We start from the raw sequence: 25240 nt of genomic DNA on the forward strand, positions 1-25240 counted from the left end.
GAGGAGACAGCAAGGACATTCAGAAGAGTCAGTTGGTTACCAGTGCCTTCGTGTTTACTCTTTTATGTGTTAGATCCTGAGTTGGGGGTGGAGTTTGATAAAGAAGTGGTGGTATAGCTAGAATGCAAAATAAGAACTTCCCCATCTGCTTTACTTTTTCTTTTGTTGACAAACTGTCACCTTTTCTACTCCAAACTGACCAAGAAGTTGTATTTGCCATTCATGGCTACTCAAGTCCTACTGCCCAGCCAAGAGCCCCTACAATGTCTCAGCCCATTGGGTTGGTTAAAGAGAGAGAGAAATGAGAGAGAGAGGTCACTCTCATTTTTGTATCACAATTGCCCTTCTTTTTAGCAAATGTGTGAACTCACAGTGCTTTTCTATGAATAAACCACGGATCACATGAAAGATCATTTTTCTTAAAGAAAACAAAAATTGTCTAAATTTTTGTTTAGACAATTTTGTTTAGACAATCCCCAGAGGGGACCAGCAAATACTTAATAGAAGATTATAGATTTCCTGTGAGTGCATATGGCTCGGGGTGACCTGATTCTGTAAAGCAAATGTTATTGTCCTCCTCAAATTCATGTGTTGAATTCTATGTGATAGTATTTGGGGGTGGGGCCTTGGAAGGTGATAAAGTTCATGAAGGCAGGGACCTCATGAATGGAATTGGTGCCCCTATCAAGGGGACCGCAGAGAGCTCCCTCATCCCTTCTGTCACTGTAAACACACAGTAAAAAAAATGGCTGTCTCTGAACCAGGAAACCAGCCCTCTGCAGACATGGAATCTGCTGACCATTTGACCTTGGATTTTACCATCTACAGAACTGTGAGAAATCAATTTTCTGTGCTACCTAGTCTATGGCATTCTGTTTTGACACCCAGATTAGCTAAAGTACCAGCATGTCAACTTGCACACATAATTCTTGGAAACTCTGATGCCAAATCCTTGATGGCAAAAGGTGATTGATCTGCTGGAGACATGAGCCTACATCTTCCCTCTTTCCACAATAAACCAGAGAGTCAAAACAGGCAAGAGTGGGTCAAGGTCTTCTAAAAGCCATACCTGAAAAGTTTCCAATAACAGTTGACTCGATGGTAATTCAGTCACACAAACAACCACAACAAAAGACACAACTATCAGAGATTTTCAGGATAGCCTCAAAAACACCATCTAATATTAGGGAGTTCAAAAAGGTGAGAAGTTTCAGAAATCAAACTTTATTTATATTTCATTTCATAAACTTGTAATTCTAACACTATTAATAAATGGTAGGGCAGGTGGTGGCATGGAGAGCCTGGGGCACAACAGCTGTCTTTAAAAGCTTTCCTTGTTGTACCCTTTGGAGCCACCTCCTGGTCCCCCAACCCCTGCCCACCTGTTAAGAGCCCGTTCGGGGCAGCACATTAGGGGCAAACAGCCTGGATGCCCAGTTGCAGACACGCATCCATGCCTGGCAGAGGAGATTGCATCTGAGAGCAGGAGGAGCTACTGGAACTCTTCTTCCCAGCCTTCTTTTAATGCTTTTGAGCACCTTCTGCTCAAGGATATATCCCAGCAGTATTAGCACAACAAACAGGCCCTGCAGCAGCAGGGCTGTGGTTCTAATGAATGAGAGAAGCTCCTTTCCAGCAACGTACAGGAGTCCAGTTTGAATGCCCTGGTCCCCACCTCCATGTTTGCCACCATGCCCAGGATGAGGGGCAGCATGGGAGCTGCTGGCTGAAGCTGTGCTAGTCACCCCTTCCCTCCCACTTCTCTCTCCACCCACGCTTTCAGCTCCAGGGCTAAGGCCAGTGGCTACAGTAGGTGCCATGATTTCAGGCAGATCCTCCTTGATCTGGTCCTTGGCTGGAGCTCCCTCCAGCTCCAGCACTCTCTCTGGAGGGGGCTCTTCCCATGCTGGCTCTGGCTCTACAGCTGGTGCCGCAGGTGTTGCTATTTCTGCATATTGACCAGGAGCTGAAAATGGAGAAAGGGTCACCAGCATCAGTCACTTTCCACTGGAATTTCCAAACACAGAGACAACCTCACTGAATTCAAAGGAATTCCATCCCAAAAGCACCACCCCTGCAAAGTCTTCCAGGCTGCAGCCACCTCACCATGTGTCTGTGCCTCCATGGGCTCCCGAATCTCCTCCTGGACAGGGACAATGTGCAGATGCAGCCCCGATGGGATCTCTGGTGTGGCCTGGCCTGCTAGGACCTGCCCCGGGCTGCCCTGTGGCACCTGGGTGCGCCTTCTTACAAAGGGCCACAGGCATCTGGGGTGAGGGATGAGCCTTCTTTGGCATCGTCGGAAAAGGCTGTCACTCCTGCCATTCCTGAAGCAGCAACCTCTTGAAGTGGGGAAGCAACACGAGAACATCTTGCTCTCTTGAGCGTCTCCCACCAAGTGAGCTGGTTATGGCACTGACTCTAGGATATGGGCACCTGGTTACCAGAGTTCTAAGTTCTGTTCCTGTGTGTCATCATCAAGGAAGTGAGGTCGCTTCTTTAAGGTTCTGTCCCCTCGGCCCCCTCCTTCCTTAAGACCTACTCAGGACTCCACTGGGCTGCTGACTGCTCACCCTCCCCCCAGGTCAACTCCTTACCTGTCCACAGTTATGTCCACCCAGGGCCTGTTTGGACACCTGTGCCTGATGTTCACCAGGGGCCGGATGTCCTCAGGCCTGATGTCCACCTAGGGCCTGATGTCTGCCTTGGGCCTATGTCCCTCTGGGGGCCTTGTGTTCACCTGGGGACTGTATCCAGCTGGGGCCTGATGGCCTACCAGGTCTTGTTGTTCACCTAAGGCCTTGTGTCCACCTGGGGACTGGTGATCACCTGGGGCCTGGGTGTCCACTTAAGGCCGGATGTGCACCTAAGCCCTGAGTTTTCACCTGGGCCTGATGATCACCTGGGGACTGGGTGTGTACCTTGGGTCTTTTCCCTTTTCCTGAGCAGGGCTTGCAGTTTCCAAACCAGACACAATCTCCCAGTTGGAGAAAGAAAAAGGATCCTAGATGATAGTGAGACAAATTTCAGGAAACTCCATCCAAATAAGTAAATGAGAATGAGGATATAGGATTCATTGTAAGTAACATTTTCAGTTGGTGTTCCAAAGTTATCTTTTGCCTGGGTACAGTGGCTCACATCTGTAATCCCACCTGTTTGGGAACCCAAGGTGGGAGGATCACTAGAGGCCAACAGTTTGAGACCAGCTTGGGCAATATAGTGAGACCCCATCTCCTAAAAAAAAATTAAAAAATTTACCAGGCATGGTGGCATGTGCCTGCAGTCCCAGCTATTCAGGAGGCTGAGGTGGGAGGATCGCTTCAACCCAGGAGTTCAAGGCTGCAGTGGGTGAGGATCACAACACTGAATTCCAGCCTAGGTGACAGAATGAGACCCTGTCTCTCTAAAAAACAAGCAAGCAAACAAACCAAACACCACAAACAAATGAAACCCCTCTTAGCAAAATACTTGCATGAGGTAATAAAAGGTAAGCACCAAATGCCTACAACAAACATATGTCATGATGAAATATTAAATGCTTCCCATAGAATTAGGTTCAAGACAAGATTCCATCCACCATCACACTTCAATTCCACATTGCACAATGTAAAGGGGCTTGCCCAAGGTCATAACATTGCTCACTGGGTAAGTCAAGAGAACCCAGTACAGCACTTTAGATCCTTCATTTTAGTTTTGTTCTAAAACTGCTCCTGTTATCCTTCGAACATGAGTCTCTTAAGTATTATCATTTGAATTCACATATATTAGTTCATTTTCACACTGCTCTAAAGAATGCCTGAGACTGGGTAATTTATAAGCAAAAGAGGTTTAATTGGCTCAGAGTTCTGCATGGCTGCGAAGGCCTCAGGGAACTTACAATCATGATGGAAGGCAAAGGGGAAGCAGGCAATTTCTTCACAAGACAGCAGGAGACAGGGGAGAGCAGGGGAAACTGTGACTTATAAAATCATCAGACCTCATGAAAACTCACTCACTATCATGAGAACAGCATGGGGCAAACCGCCCCCATGATCCAATCACCTCCCACCAGGTCCCTCCCTTGACACATGGGGATTAAAATTCAAGATGAGATTTAGGTGGGGACACAGAGCCAAACCATATCATTCTGCTGCTGGCCCCTCCCAAATCTCATGCCCGTTACACATTTCAAAACCAATTATGCCTTCCCAACAGTCCCCCAAAGTCTTAACTCATTCCAGCATTAACCCAAAAGTCCAAGTTCAAAGTCTCATCTGAGACAAGGCAAGTCCCTTCCACCTATGAGCCTGTGAAATCAAAAGCAAGTTAGTGACTTCCAAGATACAATGCAGGTATAGGCATTGGGTAAATGTTCCCATTCCAAATGGGAGAAATTGGCCAAAACAAAGGGGCCAACGGGCCTCATGCAAGTCCCGAATCTGGTAGGGGAGTCATTAAATCTTAAAGCTCCAACATGATCTCCTTTGACTTCATATCTCACATCCAGGGCATTCTGATGTGCACTCCCAAGGCCCTGGGCAGCTCTGCCCCTGTGGCACTGCTGGGTATAGCCCCTTTGGCTGTTTTTACAGGCTGGCATTGAGTGCCTGCAGCTTTTCCAGGGACATGGTACAGCTGTTGATGGATCTACCATTCGGGAGTCTGGAGGATGGTGGCCCTCTTCTCACAGCTCTGCTAGGCAGTGCCCCTGTGGGGACCCTGTATGGGGGCTCCAACCCCACATTTCACTTCTACCCTGCCCTAGCAGAGGTTCTCCATGAGGACTCTGCCCTTGCGGCAGACACAAAATTATATATATTATTATAGTTGATATTCTGAGGTAGAGATACAATAAGCTATCAGTTTGATTAGGAGGTCTGGGTTTTGCTTTATCTATGGTAATGTAAAAAGGCAGGAAGATTAGTATGTTACAAGTTCACTGCAATTACAAATCAGTTTCTGTGCATATAAGAAAGCAGAAAATCAGAGACCTAAGGTCTTGATAGATATGAAAGCAACCCTATGTGATATCATGCCCACATCTTTGCCTCAAACGCTCACCTAAAATTACTAGTGAGGACTTCTTTGTCCTGCTGTTAGTATTTGATAATTCTAGCTAGCATGCACTAAGATATGGATATATGAATAATAACTTGATTTTATAATATTAATAACAGCTTAATTTTAAACATATATAGTGCCTTGTACTCTACAGAAAATGTACACTTTCCTTTTTTCTCTAAATTAGGTTTAATTTATTTCAGAAGTTTCTAGATTTTATTGTCTCTATTTACCCAAAGCTACAAGAAGAGTCAAATTCATATCTTTAAATGCTTTCATTATCAATCAAGAAAGAACAAAGTGAAATGAACAAAGAATTTTACTCAAGAAACTAGTGAGAAATCAAAGAAATGTCCAAAAAGTAGTATACAAGAATTAATCAAAACAGATTAACAGTGGAATAAATAAATGAATCCAACTGGTTCTTTGTAATGGAATGTGGAAAGACATATTCTATTCTTCTGGATAGGAAGATGAAATATCATAATCATATCAATGCAAGTTTTATGCATGCTCAAACATGTATAAACTAAGAACAAATCTGAAAGGACAGACAGCAAAATGTTTGCAGTTTTTTTCCTTTAAGTGGTGAAATTAAAGGTAATACTTTTCTTTTTTACACTTTTCTATATTTTCTAAATCTTCTGTAATGAACATGTGATTTTATGATCAGGAAAGAATAAGACATTTTTAAGATGCCAAATTACTTCTTGTTAATACATATAATGCAAATGCCAATCAAAATAATAAATAAATAAATAAATAAATGTAATAAATATGTAAATATAATAAAAGAGTCAGATGAGGGACTGGGGAAGAACTTCAAAAAGGGCCACTTGGGAGATTAAACATTATGCAAAAGAATAATGAGGAATCTAGGCCGGGCGCAGTGGCTCATGCCTGTAATCCCAGCACTTTGGGAAGCCGAGGTGGGTGGATGACAAGGTCAGGAGATCAAGACCAGCCTGGCTAACATGGTGAAACCCCATCTCTACTAAAAATACAAAAAATTAGCCGGGCGTGGTCGCGGGCGCCTGTAGTCCCAGCTACTCGGGAAGCTGAGGCAGGAGAATGGCGTGAACCCGGGAGGCAGAGCTTGCAGTGGGCTGAGATGGTGCCACTGCACTCCAGCTTGGGCAACAGAGCGAGACCCCATCTCAAAAATAAAAAAAGAGTAATGAGGAATCTTAAAGCAAAAAAAGAGAAAGTAATCTTATTCTACAAGATATTAAAACCTAATGCAGAGCCTGGCTAGTAAATTCTATTAAAACTACTTCTATACTTTAAATAAAATATCTGCAAATTTAGAACACAGACAAAGATAGAAACTCCTCACATGACCCACCATGAAGCCCATCAGATGGCAGAATGCAGAATCAGGTTGCAATGGACTGATCTTAAGACAGATGAAGCAATGGAGAAAAATCTTCCTGGAGCTGATGGTATAATTTGCTTCTTGAAACAATGACAGTCCATGAAATAAGGTGGGAAGATGTTTTGAACCTCTCTCAGCAGCAGATCCCTAAATCACAGACCCAGAACTTGGAGGAAACAGGAAACAGGAGGCCATCTCTGCACCTCTCCAGCACTGCTCTGGTTGGTGAGCAGAATATCATACAATCATCATGATTCTTATATCAAAAACCAAAATTCTAGACTGATTAATTTTTAAATGAGAAAAGTTATCATTTATTTGATCTTGGGCTAGGGAAGATATTTCCAAGCAAAAAGGGTAAAAAGAAGGAAAAAGAAATGATTAACAGATTGGAAGGCAATAACAATGTAATATCAAGTGTTGGCAAGAGCTCAGGGAAGTGCGTGTTCTCAAGACTGCTGGAACAAATTGGTTTAATATTTCTGAAGGGCAATCTGGCTGGATATATTAGAAGCCTTTAAAATGTTTATGCTCTGACTCAGTAATTCAACATCTAGGAATTTTTACTAAATAAGTAATAAGACAGATGAAAAAAGTATTTACAATATTGAAAGACTGGAAAGAACATAAAGGTTCAATAATACATATATGTTCAACAACAGGGGACTAGTAAATATGAATTATTTGTATGATAAAATACTATCTAACCTTAAAATCATGTTTTAAATAATATTTAATGATGAGAATATGCTGAGAAAAGTTTAATCATTTTTAAAAAGTTAAATGCAAAATGAAAGTTAATAACATGTACAAGATTATTCTTTTTTTTTTTTTTTTTTTTTGAGATGCAGTCTCACTGTTGTCGCCTGGGCTGGAGTGCAATGGAGTGATCTCAGCTCACTGTAACCTCCACCTCCCAGTTTCCAGCAATTCTCCTGCCTCAGTCTCCTGAGCAGCTGAGATTACAGGTGCCCACCACCACGCCCAGCTAATTTTTGCATTTTTAGTAGACACGGGGTTTCACCATGTTGGTCAGGCTGGTCTCGAACTCCTGACCTCAGGTGATCCAACCTCCATTGCCTCCCAAAGTGCTGGGATTACAGGCATGAGCCACTGCACCCGGCCTATTCTAAAACTTTTTAAACTTATGAGATACACATATGCACACATATATCTGGAAGAAAACTCCAAAATAGTGGCAATGTTTTGGAGGTAAAATCGGGAGTGATTTTAATTGTCTGTTACTAGCAGCTAAAAGCATGCCAATAGACCTGGCAAACTCCCACTCAATCTTCAGAACTCAACTCAGGTGCCACTTCTTCCAGGAAGCCCTCCTGTGCTACTCAGCCCCGTATTATACTAGGTGTTCTGCTTTGCAGTAGACTAGAGTCTGGGCATAACTCTGTGATATTCTTTCTTTCTTTCCTTCCTTCCTTCCTTCCTTCCTTTTTGTTTCTTTCTTTCTTTTCTCTCTTTCTCTCTCTCTCTCTTTTTCTTTTTCTCATTGTGTCGCCTAGGCTGAAGTGCACTGGCACGATCTTCTCAGCTCACTGCAACCTCTGCCTCCCAGGTTCAACCAATTCTCCTGCCTCAGCCTCCCAAGTAGCTGGGATTACAGACAACCGCCACCACTCCCAGATAATTTTTGTATTTTTAGTAAAGATGGGTTTTTGCCATTGTTGGCCAGGCTGGTCTCAAACTCCTGACTTCAGGTGATCTGCCCACCTTGACCTCCCAAAGTCCCAGGATTACAGGTGTGAGCCACTGTGCCCAGCTGATATTCTTTATCAGTGCATTGTACTCTCTGCTTTGATTCTCCACATCCCAACTACACTTCGAACTGTCTACCATCAGAAATTTGGGTGTTTCCTTTTTGTATCCCACTGCCAATCTGTCTGCAATCTAACAGGCCTTCAAGCTGGAATGCTGGCTTCATGAGTGGAATAGACTAAGCAAATCCTTCTCTGTGCTCTGTGACTTTAGAGGTTAAGGGCAGAAATGTGAACAAGGATGGGCAAATACCAGTAAAAAGCTGTCTCTCCTCACCTTGGCCAGCAGGCTGGAAAGATGTTAAATTTCACCAATTGCCTTTAGTAATTCTTGCCTGAACTCATTGCAAGATTGTTCCAGTAGATCCAGAATACCATGCTGCTTACTAATGTGTGAGACACATATGAGTTTCCTGTGGATCTGTGACAATTGACCAAAGCCTTGGTGGCTTAAAACAATAGAAATTATTTTTCTCACAGTTCTAGAGGTGAGAAATCTGCAATCAAGGTGTTGGCAGGGCCGCGCTTCCTGCAAAGGGCCTAGGGGGATTCCATTTCTCACCGCCTCCAGCTGCCATGGTTCCACATGTTTCTTCTGTGGCTACATCACTCCCCTTCAGCTTCCCAGCCCCTGCAGGTCACGAAGGCACAGGAGGAGGAGGTGGGAATGGGTGTGGAGGGCCACACACCAGGCCAGGGCAGCAGGCACTCAGAACACAGTGGCCTAGAAGCGGGGTACCAGGAAGCCATACCAGCCTTCAGGGCCCCAGGCAGGCTCCCTCCTGCCAAAGACCTTTGTGCATGTTGTTCCTGCCTTCTCAAATGTTCCTTCCTATCGTCTCTGCCGCTGCATAGCAAGGTAACTTCTACTCAGTCAAAACTATCACAGTCTAGCACAACCTAAATATCCATAAACAGAAAACATCAACAAATGACAGTGTATTCATGCAATGAAATACTATACAGCAATGAAAAAGAATGACCTATGACCACATGCAACAATATAAGAGGATCTCACAGATGTCATTGTTGAGTGAAGAAGCTGGACTCAAAAGAGCACCTTCTGCATGCATCTATAGAAGGCAAAAAGAAGCAGAATTAATCTACAGCAAAGGGCTAAGAAGAGTGGTTACTTCTGGAGGGAAATATTAGATGGGAGGGAACAAAAGAGCCCTTTAGGGGCTGGTCATGAACTTGGTCTTGTGCAGCTTGGTCTGGGGGCTGAGCCTGAGTGCACCCGTGGGTAAAAGTTCATCAAGCTGAACACTTAAACTGTGCACTCTCCCTACGATGAAAAAGTAAAAATAAAACAGACCCCTTTCTCTGAGAAGCCTTTTCCCAGACTAGAGCACCTTCTCCAGCATGAGCTGCCAGGGTTCTATGCACCCCTCCTGCAGGCTATTGTTGCACTGTGACGGTCTGTTTCTGCTTGGGATGGTGAGGTGGTCGGCTCCCCCAGACAGTAAGCTCCATGCAGGAAATCTCTCTGTCTTTCTAGGGTCTGTATCTCCAGTGCTCAGATCGGAAGCATCTGCTGCAAGCGTGGGTGACCCCCATCGTGGAACAAGTTCACTCTCTGGCAATAGCAATGTGAGCCTTCTGTTTCCAATGTGAGTTTGAAATCCACGGCCAGTGAGAGATTCATCAGATTTGTAACAGATTAATCCTGGACCTATTAATCCTGGACCAGCTCACGTTGTCCAGCTTCGAGGCCCTGGGAAGTTGCCACCAGGATGGGGTGTGGATCAACTTCCTCCAGGATCCAGAGAGCATCCCAGCCAGCCTCAGGGTCAGGAAAGGAGCCCAGCCTCTCCAGGAGCCAGACAGGCTCACAGCAGGGTGGGTTGGGGGCATGTGGATTGCTTGAGCCTAATGAGGGGAAGAGGAGGAGGCACTGCAGAGAGGGGTCTCATGCTGTCTTGCAGCTCTCCTGGGGCTGAAGCTGAGTGCGGATCAGCTGGCCCTGGTCTACAGTATACTGGGGCTCTGCCTGTGTGCCATCTTCTGCTGCTTCCTAGTGGCAATGGCCTGCTTCCTCAAGAAGAGGGGGGATCCCTGCTCCTGCCAGCCCTGCTCAAGGCCCTGTCAAAGTTCGACCAAGTCTTCCCAGGGTGAGTGCATGAAACTGGGGTCCTCGCCCTTCTTGCTGCTTGGGTGACAAGCCTCCGGCCATCCCTCAGTCCTGTCACTGCCCCTGCTTCTAGGTGGAGAGGCCTGGGGCTCATCCCTGTTATTCACTGTAGCTTGATAAAATCAGATTAAGACATCCTGGCAGGCAGATACCTAGGAGAGCGGCACCTGGGAAGGGTGGGTGTGGGGTGCTGGGCTTCGGGCTTGCCTGGGCTGGGGGTTCTCAGGATTCAGGGACATCAGGGCTAAGCCCTGGAGGAGGTGTCCCTTTGGCGGGCATGGCAGGCTTGGGCCTGGACAGAAGTGAGAGCCAAGATTTGCCTGCCTACCCCTGCCCCAGCACAGGTTCTGGTCAGAAAGTGAGGGACACTGACACCCACCTGGGTCCCCTGGTCCCCCTGGTGATCATAGCCTGCTGATTGCCCTTAGTTCCTGGGTCAGGGGAGAGTATAGCTGCCCACACCATCACCCCTACCCCGGTGCAGGGCCAGGCCTGGCCCACACCCTCCACTCTCGCCTCTGCAGATCACGAGGTGGAAGCCAGCAGCCCTGTGGGCACATCTCCTGAGCCAGTGGAGACCTGCAGCTTCTGCTTCCCCGATCACAGGACCCCCACCCAGGAGAGTGCGGTCATACCTGGGACCCTCAACCCCGTGGGTGATGGAAGGTGGAGGCACCCTGTGAGGTGCCCTGATAGATGGTGGCCTTGGCATTGTGTGCGGATGCACCCTGGAGAGGGTCCCAGGTGCCTGAACAGGGGCAAGGAGGAACAGGAGGAGGGAAAGAGATGGAGAGAGACAGAGAGGAAAGGAGAGAAGAGGAGAGAAACAGAGGAGGCAGAGAGGAAGAGAGAGACAGAGCAGGAGGTCATGGCTTTCTGGGTCCCAGTTCCGAGTGCAGCTGTAGGTCATCATCACCTAAACACATGTGCAATAAAGTCCTTGTGCCTCCTGCTCACAGCCCCCGAGAGCCCCTCCTCCTGGAGAATAAAGCCTTTGGCAGCTGCCCTTCCTCACTGCATTGTAGTTGTGTCTAATGAACCAAGATGTCCCGCCTATCACCTTCCTGGGCTCAAGGCTCCACAAAATGCTGCCCCCTCGTTTTGGGAGGACCTGTGGTGCCCCCATCTCACCAAGCTCCTGAGGAAGCTTGTGACCTTGGGTTGAGCCCTAAGCAGCCGGGTACCCTCTAGGGCTCTGCTTCTCTCTTTCACTAAGAGGGAGAAAGAGACCAAAGAGCAGTCTGCAGGGAGGGCGCCTGTGCAAACACCCAGGGAACCAGGTGCTTGAGCCGTCTTCATTTCCTTATAGACACACATTCCCTTCTATGCCTCCTTAGTGAGGGCATGAAGCACAGTGTGTGTGTATGTGCAGGTGTGTGCATGCACGTGTGTGTATGCATGTGTGTGTGCATGTGTGTATGCATGTGTGTGTGCATGTGTGTATGCATGTGTGTGTGCATGTGTGTCTGCATGTGTGTGTGTGTGCATGTGTGTGTGTTGTGGGGGTGTGCAGTGGACAGGAAGGAGAGGGCAGCTCCAACTCAAAGCTGCAAGTCTCTCTGAAAGAAAGATCGAGATTCCCTGGACCACAGCAAGACAGACTTTTCATTTGCATCCATTTTTTATTAGCATTTAAAGCTATATTTTGAATAGCATGCAAACCTTAAGTTACTTAACTATTCTTAGAAGCATTTACACAGTAAGATAATACATGATAATGTACACTGAAATTCTTCACCCTGCACCCCCCAAAATTATCTTGCATACCTACAGCCCCCAATGAATCCCATGGGAGATGGGGTAGGCAGGGAACTGTGGCCCAGGTGGGACCCCTCAGTGGGGGCACTTGGTCAGTCCCCAAGGCTCTGCATGGCCCTCCAGAGACTCTGCTTCCCACTGGCTCAGTCAGCACCACAGAGGGTGGATGGGGGAGGTGGAGTCGGGGCAGGTAGGACAGTAGGGGGAGGACAGTCAGGCACCCCATGTCCTGGTTTTTGCAGTGGCTGGGAGGAGGCTGAGGGCTAAAGGCTGACTGCCCTGAGAGCTGGCCGAGGCTGGAGGTGGGGTGGTAGGGGCATCCCCACTGCCTGCAGGGCCCTTGGTCACCCTTGTCACCCCAGGCTTCTCCCCAGCAGCACTGGGCAGCCCCGTGAGAAAGTGGCCAAGGCAGGGGTGTGGATGGGTCAGGGAGGGAGGGCTCATTCTTAGGCTCTGACAGGAAAAGGGCCAAAGAAGGGCCAGGTGGCCAGAGGGAGTCTGGGCCAGGCAGGACGGGGGAAGGTGGGGAATAGGAAGGGTCAGCGGCCAGGGCGCAGGCAGAGGCAGGTGCACGCTGGGAGGTCACACCTTGCAAGGCCCATGGGGAATATCGGGTGGGATGGGCGCCAGGTGTGTACTCAGGGCACTGGGCAGCCCTCAGGCCAGGCTCCCTGGACTCTGGTGGGTGATGTGGTCACTCCCAAGGCAATGCTGTCAGTCAGGGCTCAGCTACCCACCCTGGGCAGCACCCATGCTGTCTCAGGACTGGATTTTCTCAACATCCACAGAGGGTGTCACCTCCAGCCCTAGAGGAGCAGCCCCACTGTGCAGCCTGAGGCACCCCATGGGCCCTGAGTCGCCCCTTCCAGGCCAGCCTGGAGCTCCCTCTTCTCCAGGGTCCCAGTGCCTCATGAGTGTCAGGTCCGCAGGGAGGCCCTTGCCTTCCCTCTCTGTGCCTTGTCCCAGGCTGAGACTTAGGGTGGATGGGGATAAGGTAGTCCTTCCCTGGGGCCCTCTCAGGGAGGGGGATGGCTCCTGGCTTGGGCAGGTCCTAAGCTCTGCCTGGGTTGCCTTACAGTGAGACTGAACTGCACCCGGTCAGTGCCCTGGAGGTGAAGGTAAGAGCCTGTGCCTGCTGCGTGGGAGGCCAGTCCAGGGACCAGGAATCAGGGGTGGTTGGTGAAGCAGAGGGGGTGGCCAGTGGGCCCAGCAGGTGGTAAGTGGGCCACGGCTGTCACTGGGAGGGGCAGCCTTTCCTGCTGGACTCTGTTCTCATGAGGGCTTGACCAAAACCCAAACCAAGCACTGCAATCCTGGCTCAGAGTCCACTGCCTGATTGTACCAAGTCCCCAGCTGAAGGCTGAGACCTGACCAAAACTCGGGGCATCTGTGGCCTGAGGACAGCGTGCCCTGGCATCACCAGTCCAGACCACCAGCTCCAGTTCTTTCAGAGGGTCTCAGTCCCTGGAGTCTGCCCTTTCCTGGCTCCTTCAGGTTGGGTCCCTTTAGGGCCTCAAGCCCTGGACCCAGCATCCACGGGCCACTGCCAGGGGCCTGGTACCTCCGCTAATTCCATCATGGCTCATTTGACAGCAAAGACGTAAGGAAAGTAAACATACCAACAAGTGGCTAAAGATGTTTGCAGACTGGACAAAATATAGAAGCAGCAAGAAGGTAACATGGGGAGGGAGTGGACCCTGTGACTGCTCTCTGCAGAGCCAGGGGACAGGCGCCCATGGCAGACCTGGCACTGTCTGCCTCTCAGTGGGTGGGTGGCACCCTGTCCTCATCATAGGATAGCAGGCCTGTCTGCCACCTTTCCTCCACGGGGTCGCCCTGTGTCCTGTCTCACTGGAGTGTTCTTCTGTCTGTGGCTGTCTCAAAGAGTGTATAAAGGCATTCCCCTGGCAGTGTGGGGCTGGGTGTGGTCACTCCTGCTAGATATTGACAAAGTCAAGTCCCAGAACCCAGGAAAATATAAGGTAAGACCCTCCCACACTCAGCCAGGGCAGGACAAACAAGCAGGCTGTATCAGGAGCCCAGGACTCCCGCTGGAAGGAATGTCAAGCCCGGGTTGGGGGTGGGGGCTGTGGTCAGATGCACATCCTGGACATAGATGGCAACTCAGGTACTGCAGGTGCACTAGGGCCTGCTGACCCTCCCTGGCTTCAGAAACAAGGCAAAAAGGAGCTTTCTGCAGAAGGAAACCTTCCTCCCTTCCTTCCAGAAGTACTGACTGTGGGATGACTGCTGTTAGGGGCAGGGAATCTTTTGTCTGTTCTGAGGCTGCTTCCTCCTCTTGGCCCTGCCCTACGGGTCATGAAGGAGAAGGGCAAGAGGTCCTCCAGGATCAGCCACCACATCCAGCTAGATGTCAGCCACACCCTACAGAACCACCTGATGTTCATACAAATATTCGGAGTCAAGTAAGGCCTAGGGGGCTGCAGGGGTCCCAGGGAAGATGGGGGCAATCCAGAGGAATGAGGGTGTCCCCAGGGCAGAGGCCAGGGTCACCCAGGAGGGGTGACAGAGCACCAAGGGCTCTCCTGGCCCAGGGAGCAGCCGGCACCATAGACTGAGCACCACCCCGGCTCTAAGCCCTGGGCCAGGCTGGAACATGTGGAGCTAGAACCCAGGCGGCTCCCAAGAGGACAGAAGGCAGAAAAAAAATATCATGCAGATGGTGAAAAGTGCTCTCCTGACCCACAACTACCCGGGGTAGGGACCCATGGGAAAGTGGCAGGATGGCGGGGCATGGGAGACCTGCCAGGCAACACTGACAGTCAAAAATACTAGGGAGGATGCAGGGCCCTGGAAACTCTCATCCATGGCTGTTGGGCATGTGACAGGGCACAGCCACTTTGGAGGTCAAATGGGCCATGGCTCACAAAGCTCAGTGGCCTTGTACCACACACCCCCAAAGTGTCACAGATATTGACCACACTGATTTGAAAACTGATGTCCAAGTAAAAGCCACATGCCACATTCACCACTTGATTGTCAATCACACCCGGAGGCTACCAAGATGATCTTCAACACAGGTACTTAGGAGGAAGGGGGTTCCACTCTTCAGACAGAAATGACTTAGTGAGGAAAAGGAATGAACCCTTGATGCCCGCAGGAACATGGGTGGATCTCAGGTGCATATTGCTGAGGGAATGATGCCAGACCCCTCAGGCTACCACTGTGGGATTCCAATTCATCGGCCATTCTGGGAAAGGGCAAACCACAGAGACAGAGAACAAGTCAGGATGGCCAGGCGCTGACGGAGCTGAGAGATGTCGGCTGCAAAGGGGACACGCTGGGGACTTGGACGATGAAGGAGCTGCCCTGGGAAGGGCTGCAGCCATGGATGGGAGGCTCTGCACATTGGTTCAGAACCGTGGAACTGCACGTCCCAAAGACTGGACTTCCATGTGTGCAAACCGAGAAAGAGGGGAAGAAAAAATTAACCAGAGTGAAAATGATCACTAATCCAACTTTACACCTGTGATATTTGCATTGCAAGAAACGTGGATTTTACTGAAAAAACACCTAAAAACTCAGGTGTCCTGAAGAGCTCACTGCTTATTTGGCGGATGATCTGAACCCGGAATTGTGTACCTTGTCCGGGTTTGTAGACAAAATGAAACTAACAGCATCTGCATAAAACAAAGAAAACCCTCTTTTCCCTTTTTTCTAGGCAGCAGGAATTATGTGACATCCTCATGGCCTCCTCTACATATAACCCTGTGAGTATTCCCGGGCAGCGATATTCCTGGGCCATGTGCCCGTATTCACAGGCATGGGTGTCTCTCAGGAGTATCAGCACTTCTTGAAAATTCAGTGTTCGTGACCCAATAGCACGTAGTAGGCAGGACTCCAGCTCGCTGCTGGCAGAAAAGGGTTGAAACCCAGACTCCTGGTGTCACATGGACCCAAACACCACGTCTCAGATGAAGAAATGACCTTCCACTCCCGGTGTTGCCCCAGGGCCTAGGAGCTTGGCAGGGTCCTACGCAGGATGGTCCTCGTAGGAGACAGGTTTGAAAAGTTGCTGAGGTGCCTGATGGGCCAGGCTTTTGTCATGAAATGAGTTTGCATCCTGGGGGAGTCTCTTCTTCACTGGAAACTTGTCAAGGATCCAGTTTCCCCTTTGCACAAACCCCATTGGAGCATAGCAGATAGTGAGGGGGGTCACCCAGGTGGCTGCTCCTGCTTGGCCTCCACTTTCCAGACCATTCCAGGCAGGGAGAGTGCTGAGCTGACTGCATGAGCTGCCCACATGGAGGACCCAGCCGCCCCCTGTGTCCGGCAGGCAGCCCTTGGGCTGTTGCAGGACCTTTTGTGTGGTGGTCAGCGCCCCGCCGCCTGCCCTTGTGGCGGGTGCAGTTCACAGGTGCTGCCCCAGGCCTGGCACAGTGGCCTCCCCAGCCTGGCCCAGGGGAGGGGGTGTGAACAATCCCTGACTGTGCCCTTTTGGGCCATGTGAGCTTGGACACTTGCTGCAGGAGTCCCCTCATGCTCCTTGTCAACTGAGTTGTGCGTGACCTGCTCAGTCCTCATGCCCAGTGCCAGGGGAGGGGTGCAGAGGCTGCACTTCAAATCTCGTGGGGCCTGAGACAGGTGTCCCGAAGGACCTCTGCCATCTCTGGTGACATAAGTCCTCCCAGGTGGCCTCAGCCCTCCCAGGTGACATCCTTCCACGGTGACTCTGGCTCTTGCAGGAGGTGGGCTACCACAGGGACCTGAGCCGCATCACCGCCGTCCTCCTCCTGTATCTGCAGGAGGAAGATACTTTCTGGGCACTGACCCAGCTGCTGGCCGGTGAGAGGCACTCCCTGCAGGATAGGTGGACAGCTGCCCCTGGGGTGTTACACAGTCATGTCAGGGGACGGCCACCCTGACCGGTGATCCCGACTTCCAGGCAAGGCGCCTTCCTTGTATCCCAGCTTATTTGTAAGCCTCCAGATGTACCTGCTGAGGGTCCCACAGCAGCCTGCATCTGGACAGGGATCCCCTCACCTCAAGTCAGACGCCTTTCATCCCTAACATCAGAGGGCATGGATACCTTCCCCCGGCTGCCCTCTGTCGCCCGAAGCCAGCCCCGACTTTGTGCAGGTGCCACTCACCTCCCTGAGTCTCCTCCTGCCTCCCAGCTGGCTGTGATCCCAGCCACCCTCCCTCCCTACAGATGGGCCAACAAAGCCTAGATGGCAGTGTCTGCCCATCCCATGTCCCCAGCATGACCCCCACATCCAAGAGATAGCCACATAGCCCCCAGCTCCCACCCTGTTCTCCCCACTGGTGCTTGCCTCGTGGTGTCAAAGGCAGGTTGCCCTCCTGGCACCTGGACCCAGGATGCCACTAGGCAGCGCCTCAAGCCAGGCCCTCCTCCCCAGGGCTGAGGCTGCATGCTGGGGTCACCAGATGGGAGGGAAGGAGGCCTCGGGGTCCAGGGTTCCCCACCCTGCCCAGCTCTTCCAGCTGATGCCTCCACATTTTGGGAGTGGGGTCTGATGGGGTGATGGGTCTGGGGCTTCTCAGTATTCTACAGCCCAAATACTGCCCGGCTCGAGAGGCTCCTATCGCACCAGGAGCAGGTGCTGCACAAGTCCTTCCCAAAGATCATGAGACACGTGGTGAGTGGATGACACCCTCAGCTCCTAACCAGACGCCCTGGGCCCCAAAGGTCAGGGGAGGCTCGAGTCCCTCATGGGGCTGGCAAGAGGCTGATTCCCAGCCACGGCCTGACCTGGGATGAGGATTCCCCATGGATTCAGCATTGGGTTTCCTTTTCCTGCCCTGGTGGAGGCAGAGGCGCTGGGACCAGGGCGGAGCTGCAGCTGAGCAGGGCTAAAAGAAGTGTGTCCACCCGGCGTCCATGCATGGGGCGGGTGTTGGAGCCCTGGCCACCGTCGTGGGTTGTGCCCTTGAGGAAGGGTCTGCAGAGGGACCTGGAAGTGGGAGGATTTCAGGGCAGCCCAGGGGGCTCTGAGCACCTCTGCTCCTCCCTTCAGTGCAAGGAAGGGCTGTGCATTGAGGGTTCCATGCTGACGAGGCTCCTCTGGTGTTTCCTTGATGGGGTAAGGAGGCACAGGGAGACCCCAGCCCAGGGACCCTCCTGTCCCACAGTGCGTGGTTCCCTCAGCTCAGGGCTGCAGCTCCCCCAGGAGGACTTGGCTCACCCCCAGCCCGCAGGAGGCACAGGCAAGTCCCTGCAGGGCTCACAAGCCAGGCTCTGCTCAAGAGGGGGCATCCCATGGCAGAAGCCAGGGCTCAGGCCCAGCCTCGTGGGCAGACTGGGGCAGGACCCAACTTGGGAGGGCCCAGGGAAGCCCCAAGTCCTCAGGAAGTCCTCTTTCCAGAAGCCCCAGCGCAGTTGAGATGAGTCCCTCACAAGGAGCTACAGGACCTTGTCTGACTCAGTCTTATGGGGGGTCTCATCCCATGGAGAGGGGTCCCCAGCACTCCAGGAGAGTGAAACCCCAGTGGGCCCTGCTCAGGCCACTGGCCCCAGCTTGGAAAGGCCAGGTTCTCCTACACTTGCTGTCCCCACAGAAATCTTTCGGACTCACCCTGAGACTGTGGGATGTGCTCATCTTGGAGGGCGAGTGGGTGCTGACGGCCATGGTGCATGCATCATTCAAAATACACAGGAGTAAGTCCCGTGTGCCCGAGGGTGCTTGGGGGAACACGTGCGACAGACCCCGGCTGGCCTGAGGGAAGTGTCCTTACGCTGCCTGCTCCATCCAGGTTGGGGGGATCTGGCCTGGTGGGCTGGGCAAGGCATGATGACACTGAGTCCTCCCCCCACATGACCCAGATGAAAGTCAGGAGTGTGGTGAGCACTTCCCTGCCCTGCCTTCCCCAACTGTAGCCTCCTGTGCACAGCTGGACCCCGGGGTGGCCAAAAAGGACCAGGCACCACCCAGTGGGAGGTGGGGCCTGGTGGAAATGGGGTGCAGGCACTGACCTCTCCCAGGGAACCCTCCTGGCCTGATACTTTGTCCCTAGAGCGCTTCATGAGGCTCTTTGTCCCTACAGCACCTCATGAAGCTTTCCTGGAGCATCATCTGGGAGTTTCAGGAGCGACTCTCTCAGAGCTGGGCCCTGGAGGACAACACAGTCCTCAGGATCCTTCAAACCTCTATGAAGGAACTCACAAAAAAACACCGGGACCTGCCACCCCCAGGTGGGCTCCAGCACCAGGTCCCCTCTGGAGTCACCCTCTGGGGCAGTCAATGGTGGGGAGTGACATGGCCCCATCAGCCCTCCTACCTGGCCTTCCTCCTGCACGTCTTTTTCCTCCTCTCCCTCCTCTATTCTAAGAAAGTCAAATGGGTCTGCCGGTTCTCAGGGCAGGTGCTGAGCACACGTGGGTGTGTGCTGGACATGCTGTGTGGACAGGCAGGGGACATGGGCAGGACCCCGCAACACCCCTCCCCCACTTTCCACATTGGGCGGATCACCTGAGTTCGGGAGTTCGAGACCAGCCTGACCAACATGGAGAAACCCTGTCTCTACTAAAAATACAAAATTAGCTGGGTGTGGTGGCACATGCCTGTAATCCCAGCTACTCGGGAGGCTGAGGCAAGAGAATTGCTTGAACCCGGGAGGCGGAGTTTGCAGTGAGCCAAGATTGTGCCATTGCACTCCAGCCTGTGCAACAAAAGCGAAACTCTGTCTCAAAAAAGGAAAAAGAATGTACTATATGTTCACATACTAAAAGAGCATGAAAACATAAAAATTAACAAATGAGCCATAAATTGAAAGTGATTAAAAATTAAAGTGATTAAAAATTAAAGAAGCTATTTCATTGAATATTATACCGGTCAGCATTGAAGTTTGCCAAAATTTAAAGATTTCAGATTGTTGAACGTGTATGTTAATAAATTATAGATAAGAATATACGTATTTATAATATATTTCAACAGTTTCACTTCTTCAGAATAGTGTTACTACTCGAGTATCAAAGAGGCCAATTGGGTCATGAACACATGTAGAAGCACAGACCCAATGTTTATCATCTAATCTCCATGGAAAAAAAATGCTCAAAAACCTAGAGCTGTGAGTAGTACCAATAAAATTTCTACGATTTGTCAAGATTGTTTAAAATGATAAATCTATTTCCCTGGTTGGCTGTTACTTTTCTAGAAGCCTGAGGAGAGGAGAAGCCTTCAGTGGAGGTCCCTGAAGTTACCCAGGCCCAGGAGAGACACAGCATCAGCTGACAACTGCGGTAAATGCCACTGAAGACCCTCACTGGGAAGAGGCTTCAGGACCATGTCTGCCATGCTCGTGTTTTAAATGCTGGACAAGATGAATCAAAACTCCTTTTCCTTTTTAAAAGTTCCTTTTTTAAATAGAAGAATTTTCAAGTACTCAAAAAATGTCACACAAGACTAATTTATTGTGTTTGCCCTATATCATTTCTTTCTTAAACAATTTAAGCAGGAATTATTTCACATACTGTATTTGGCAATCAGCTTTTGTTATTTCAAGCCACTGAAAACAATAAATTTGCTTTCTTCCTCTTTTCTTTTTCTTTCGTTTTCTTTTTTTTGAGACTCAGTCTCGCTCTTGTGCCCAGGCTGGAGTGCAGTGGTGCGATCTCAGCTCACTGCATCCTCCGCCCTGGCTCGCTGCATCCCTCCCTTCTGCAGGTAAGATGCCAATATTTACCCTAGTGACCGTGGCCAGTTCTTGGTATTGCTCAAGTCACCTGGGCCTTCAGACTGGCGGGTGACTTCAAGGGAGCAACCATCCTGGGTCTCTCCTGGGACAAACACTTGCCTTCACCCACTATCCACGTCTTGTTCAGCCCTCAGAGGAGCGTGGTTGGGGTGGATTACTTCATGCCTTGATTCTGCCTTGCCGGAAACCACGGTGGCAGCAGGCTTGGGAGTCACCAAGTCACCGTGTTTCATGCTATTTCTGGAGGTTCTCGCCCTTGTGGCCTCGGAAAGGAAGGCGATCTGGTGCTTTGGGGAAGGCCCTCGGGATGCTCCTCCAGATGGTCTTCTTCAGGCCTTTTGCTCAGCATTGGTCAGATCGGTTCTGCCAGCTCTGGGCCATGATCTCACGGCACTGGCGCGGCTTTCCTTCAATAATTTCATAAACTCCAGACTTCGTGTCTTTTGCATGGAAAGCGCGCGGTGCCCATTTCATGGACACCGCACCCCGGAGTCCAAACGTCAGCCCTGCGGGTGTGGGGTTTGTTGGGGACAATTTCGGGCTCAGGTGCAGGGGGCGCTTCCCCAGCGCGGGCGCATCCTGGGCCCCATCTGAGGCCGTGGGCTCCTAGCAGGAGGACCTGGAGTTTTCAGATCCCCGTGAAGGATGCATTTTCCCCCACTCTCGGGGACAAGCTTCCCTTTGGTGGCGTTGGACGCGGATCACCGCCTGGCAGAAGCCCGCGACAGCGTGGAGGGAGCGATGCCCCCGCCCAGGACTCCTCGTGAGTGATGGCGCCAGGAGGCCTTGGCTGGGACAGATCAGGGCCTCCCGGTCGGTCAGCGACTCGCGCCCGGCTGCGGCTTTCAGAGGCTTTTGGACACCGCCTGCCAACCCGCCGCGCCTCTCGGGGTCCGCTCCCCCGGACTGGCCCTGCCCACGGAGCGAGGGTAGTAGCCGGCGGCCAGGAGCCAGCGGCGGGAGCCGCCGGTGGGAAGACCGGCAGGAGGCTGCGCTGGAGCCCGCTGGGCAGCGCCAACCCCTAAGGCAGCCGGGCGGGTGAGCTAGCGGCGGCGCGGGCGGCTGAGAGGCTGAGGCGGCTGAGGGGCTGAGGCGGCTGAGGCGGCTGAGGCGGCTGAGGGGCTGAGGGGATGAGGGGCTGAGGGTCTAAGGCGGCTGAGGGGCTGAGGCGGCTGAGGGGCTGAGGAGGCTGAGGGGCCGAGGCGGCTGAGGGGCTGAGGAGGGTGAGGCGGCTGAGGCGGCTGAGGCGTCTGAGGGGCTGAGGGGGCTGAGGCGGCTGAGGCGGCTGAGAGGCTGAGGCGGCTGAGGGGCTGAGGCTGGTGAGGGGCTGAGGGGCTGAGGGGCTGAGGCGGCTGAGGGGCTGAGGCTGGTGAGGGGCTTGAGGGGCCGAGGGGATAGGGCGGCTGACGCGGCTGAGGGACTAGGGGGCTGAAGTGGATGAGGGGCTTACGCGGGTGAGGGGCTGAGGGGCTGAAAGGCTTAAGGGCGGGCAGCGTGCCCGGTCCCTGCGGCTGGGTCCACCGCACGTCACGTGGCAGAATCCCGGGGCTGCTTTCTGTCCGGCTGCTCAGCCAACTTGTTTTCTTACTGTGAACCTCGTGGGCTCCTGCTCGGTGTCCTTTCTTACTCTGTCTCTGTTTTTGCATTGTATTGGCAAGAATGTTATTTAGGGTATTTTACTGATATAACGGAGGATGAACTGTGTTTTGCAGCATTTTATTTTATTACGCGTTTTCTCCTAGATTTTGGTATCATTTCTATGCTGACTTGATTAAACATTTTGGAAACTTTCCTGGAACTGATAAATAATAAATAGCTTTTATATGATCTTTTTCTTGAGGTAATAAAATAATTTACTTTGAAATGTCTCAGCCTAACAACTTTTGTGCTTTTGTTGTTTTGTGCGGAGGTGGAAAGACTCCTTTGCATTTTTGGTATAACTTCTGTGTTAATGATTTTGTTGTTTGTTTCACAAAATCACTTAGTGATCCGTGTTTTCCAACTTAGAGTTAACAGGTACCATTTTGTGAATTAAAAAATGTCTCGTATATCTCTTTGTCTCTTTTCGTTTGTCATATTTGGAATTGTGTTCATTTTTTCATCATTAGTTTAAAGTAGGAATTTATTAAATATTCCAAAAAGACCAAAGTTTTACTTCATCTCCTAGGCATTCATTTTTCAATGTGTTATTCACTGATTTCTCCATGTTCATTAATATTGGGAATAATTTATATAAATTGATTATTGGTGCGTTACAAGCTTACGGAGCAACATTCTGTCTTCAGTATTTTAATGTATTTTTAAATTAAATATACTTTAGTCACTTATACCGTACTTAAGTTTATTTTCCTGATTCTAGACCCTCTAATTATTAACTAGTATGCTGATAGTTTTCCCTAAGCTTCAATTGTTTATAATTTATTCATTTATGACAGATGAGCATAAAACTGCTTCGTTATGAAGATTTAATGATATATTGTGCAGATATTTTTATACTGTGTGCTTGGACACAAGCACTCTTAGATAATTGTTATTTTTTTCTGCCTGCTTTTGACATAATGAAAGTGCATTTTTAATTTTTTAATTTTTTTTATTTAGCTGTAACAGACTTTAGGATATAATGGTCCCAGATTCTTTTGTTGTTTTTTAGCCACATTGTTTATTCTGTTGTCATTATGTAATATTTACATGCTGTATTAGTCTCCTCAGGCTGTTATAACAAAATACTATAAACTGGGTGCTTTCAACAAGAGACATTTATTTTTCACAGCCCTGGAGGCTGGGAAGTCTATGACAAAGACAATGGCTGATTTGGTTCTTGAACAGGCTTTCTGGCCTCTTCTTATAAGGGCATTAATTCCAGCATAAGGACCCCACTCTCATGACCTCATGTAAACCTAATTACCTTCAAAGGCCCTATTTCCAAATCCTATCACACTGAGAGTTAGATCTTCAGCACATAAATTCTGGGGGAAACAAATGTTTATGCCATAACACACACTGCTGACCCTTTCTTTCCGTTTCCATAGTTGTTTAATTTTATTATTTATAATATTTTGGAGGAATATCCTAATTATTTTTTGGGTACTTATTAAGTTTTCAATACAAAATGCATTTATTAAGCAGTGAAAATGCTAATAAAGTCATATAGTAGTTGCTTCCTAGACTATATATATCTTGTGATATTTGAGAAAGATTTTGCATAATATATGTAATGCTATCATTCAAACATGTTTAATAAGTAGGTCAGAAAGAGAAGAATGTTTTCCATCTTCAACCAAACTAAGGACACATTCCAGGTCCAAATCACCAAATATATGAACTTAGATTTAAATGTTTGTAGTCAGGTATTCAATTGTTTAATTACAGTCTACCCGGAACACACATTTTATTCTCAGTTCTCATATCAGCAGGGCATTGATAATGTGTATTTGTCTAACGGCAAGTCTGAGCATTAGCTTTTGATAGCATTTTAACCCAATTTGACATTTCTGTGTGTGCTTAAGTGTCCAGACAAGCATTCTCCAACACTTTTTCTGATGCTGGAAATGTTTTCTGTCTATGCTACGAAATATGCTAACCACTACCCACATGTGGCTTTTGAGAACTTGAAAGGTAGATAGTGTGACTAACCAAATTTTTACATTATTGTAATTAATTTAAATTTAAATGTAGTAGCCATGTGTGGCTATTGGATACCATGCCTCTAGGTCATTACCACTGGTATCTAGATACATTAGACAATTCACAGAAGCCTCACACTTAACCCCATTCTTCTTAATGTCAAAGCATGCAGCCTGCTACTTCATCTCTCTACACTTTTGAGTTATCACTGATTTTTTACCCTAACATAAGTCAAGGTAGATCATATGCCAAAAATTATAGAAAACTAGTGACAGGCCAGGCCCGGTGGCTGTAATCCCAGCCCTTTGGGAGGCTGAGGGGGTTGGATAATGAGGTCAGGAGTTTGAGACCCACCTGACCAACATGGTGAAACTCCGTTTTTACTAAAAATACAAAAACTAGCCGGGCATGATGGTATCCACCTGTAATTACAGCTACTCTGGAGGCTGAGGCAGGAGAATCCCTTGAACCTGGGAGGCAGAGGTTGCAGTGAGCCGAGATCACGCCACTGCACTCCAGCCTGGATGACAGAGTGAGATTCTGTCTCAAAAATAAAAAAGTAAAGAGAAAAGAAAACTAGTGACAAAATCAGTAACTTAGCAGTTTTCCTTGAACTCTTTCATGTGGTTCAATAAATAATCTGGTGTTTTTCTTTTTTTTTTTTTTTTTTGACAGAGTCTGGCTCTGTCACCCAGGCTGGAGTGCAATGGCATGATCTTGGTTCACTGCAACCTCTGCCTCCCGGGTTCAAGTCATTCTCCTGCCTCAGCCTCCCGAGTAGCTGGGATTACATAATCTTGTGTTTTTAATATAATCGCTATATGTTGATTTTATTATCTTTAAAATGATAACACTAGGAAGACCTAC

General features: G+C 49.6%; 3 protein-coding genes across 4 annotated transcripts; 2 read left to right on the plus strand and 1 right to left on the minus strand.

Annotated features, from left to right (window-relative positions):
* Positions 1-1202: 1202 nt before the first annotated feature.
* LOC129051032 (CMT1A duplicated region transcript 15 protein-like protein) lies at positions 1203-3341 on the minus strand. Of its 2 annotated transcripts, XM_054535519.2 has the most exons (3): positions 3259-3341; positions 2107-3004; positions 1210-1966 (listed from the first exon to the last, which is right to left on the minus strand). In XM_054535519.2, exons 2-3 carry the CDS (start codon positions 2369-2371, stop codon positions 1386-1388), a joined length of 846 nt encoding a protein of 281 aa, XP_054391494.1. In that variant the 5' UTR covers positions 2372-3004; positions 3259-3341; the 3' UTR covers positions 1210-1385. The 2 variants fall into 2 exon arrangements, with proteins under 2 accessions (XP_054391493.1, XP_054391494.1); XM_054535518.2 differs by lacking the exon at positions 3259-3341 and having other exon boundaries at positions 1203-1966; positions 2107-3104.
* Positions 3342-8770: 5429 nt separating this feature from the next.
* Positions 8771-11480, plus strand: LOC100445217 (uncharacterized). Its single transcript, XM_063719047.1, has 5 exons — positions 8771-8845; positions 9683-9763; positions 9844-9973; positions 10110-10295; positions 10840-11480. The coding sequence occupies exons 1-5, from the start codon at positions 8771-8773 to the stop codon at positions 11478-11480; spliced, it is 1113 nt and encodes a 370-aa protein (XP_063575117.1).
* On the plus strand, positions 10871-22385 carry LOC129051033 (TBC1 domain family member 3F-like). The gene is made up of 10 exons (XM_054535520.2): positions 10871-10994; positions 13152-13191; positions 13667-14499; positions 15756-15804; positions 16780-16879; positions 17600-17694; positions 18073-18138; positions 18614-18713; positions 19100-19247; positions 20210-22385. The coding sequence occupies exons 3-10, from the start codon at positions 14393-14395 to the stop codon at positions 20247-20249; spliced, it is 705 nt and encodes a 234-aa protein (XP_054391495.1). The 5' UTR covers positions 10871-10994; positions 13152-13191; positions 13667-14392; the 3' UTR covers positions 20250-22385.
* Positions 22386-25240: the final 2855 nt, after the last annotated feature.

Source organism: Pongo abelii, chromosome 19 (assembly GCF_028885655.2).
Source record: "Pongo abelii isolate AG06213 chromosome 19, NHGRI_mPonAbe1-v2.0_pri, whole genome shotgun sequence".
Lineage (NCBI taxonomy): Eukaryota > Metazoa > Chordata > Mammalia > Primates > Hominidae > Pongo > Pongo abelii.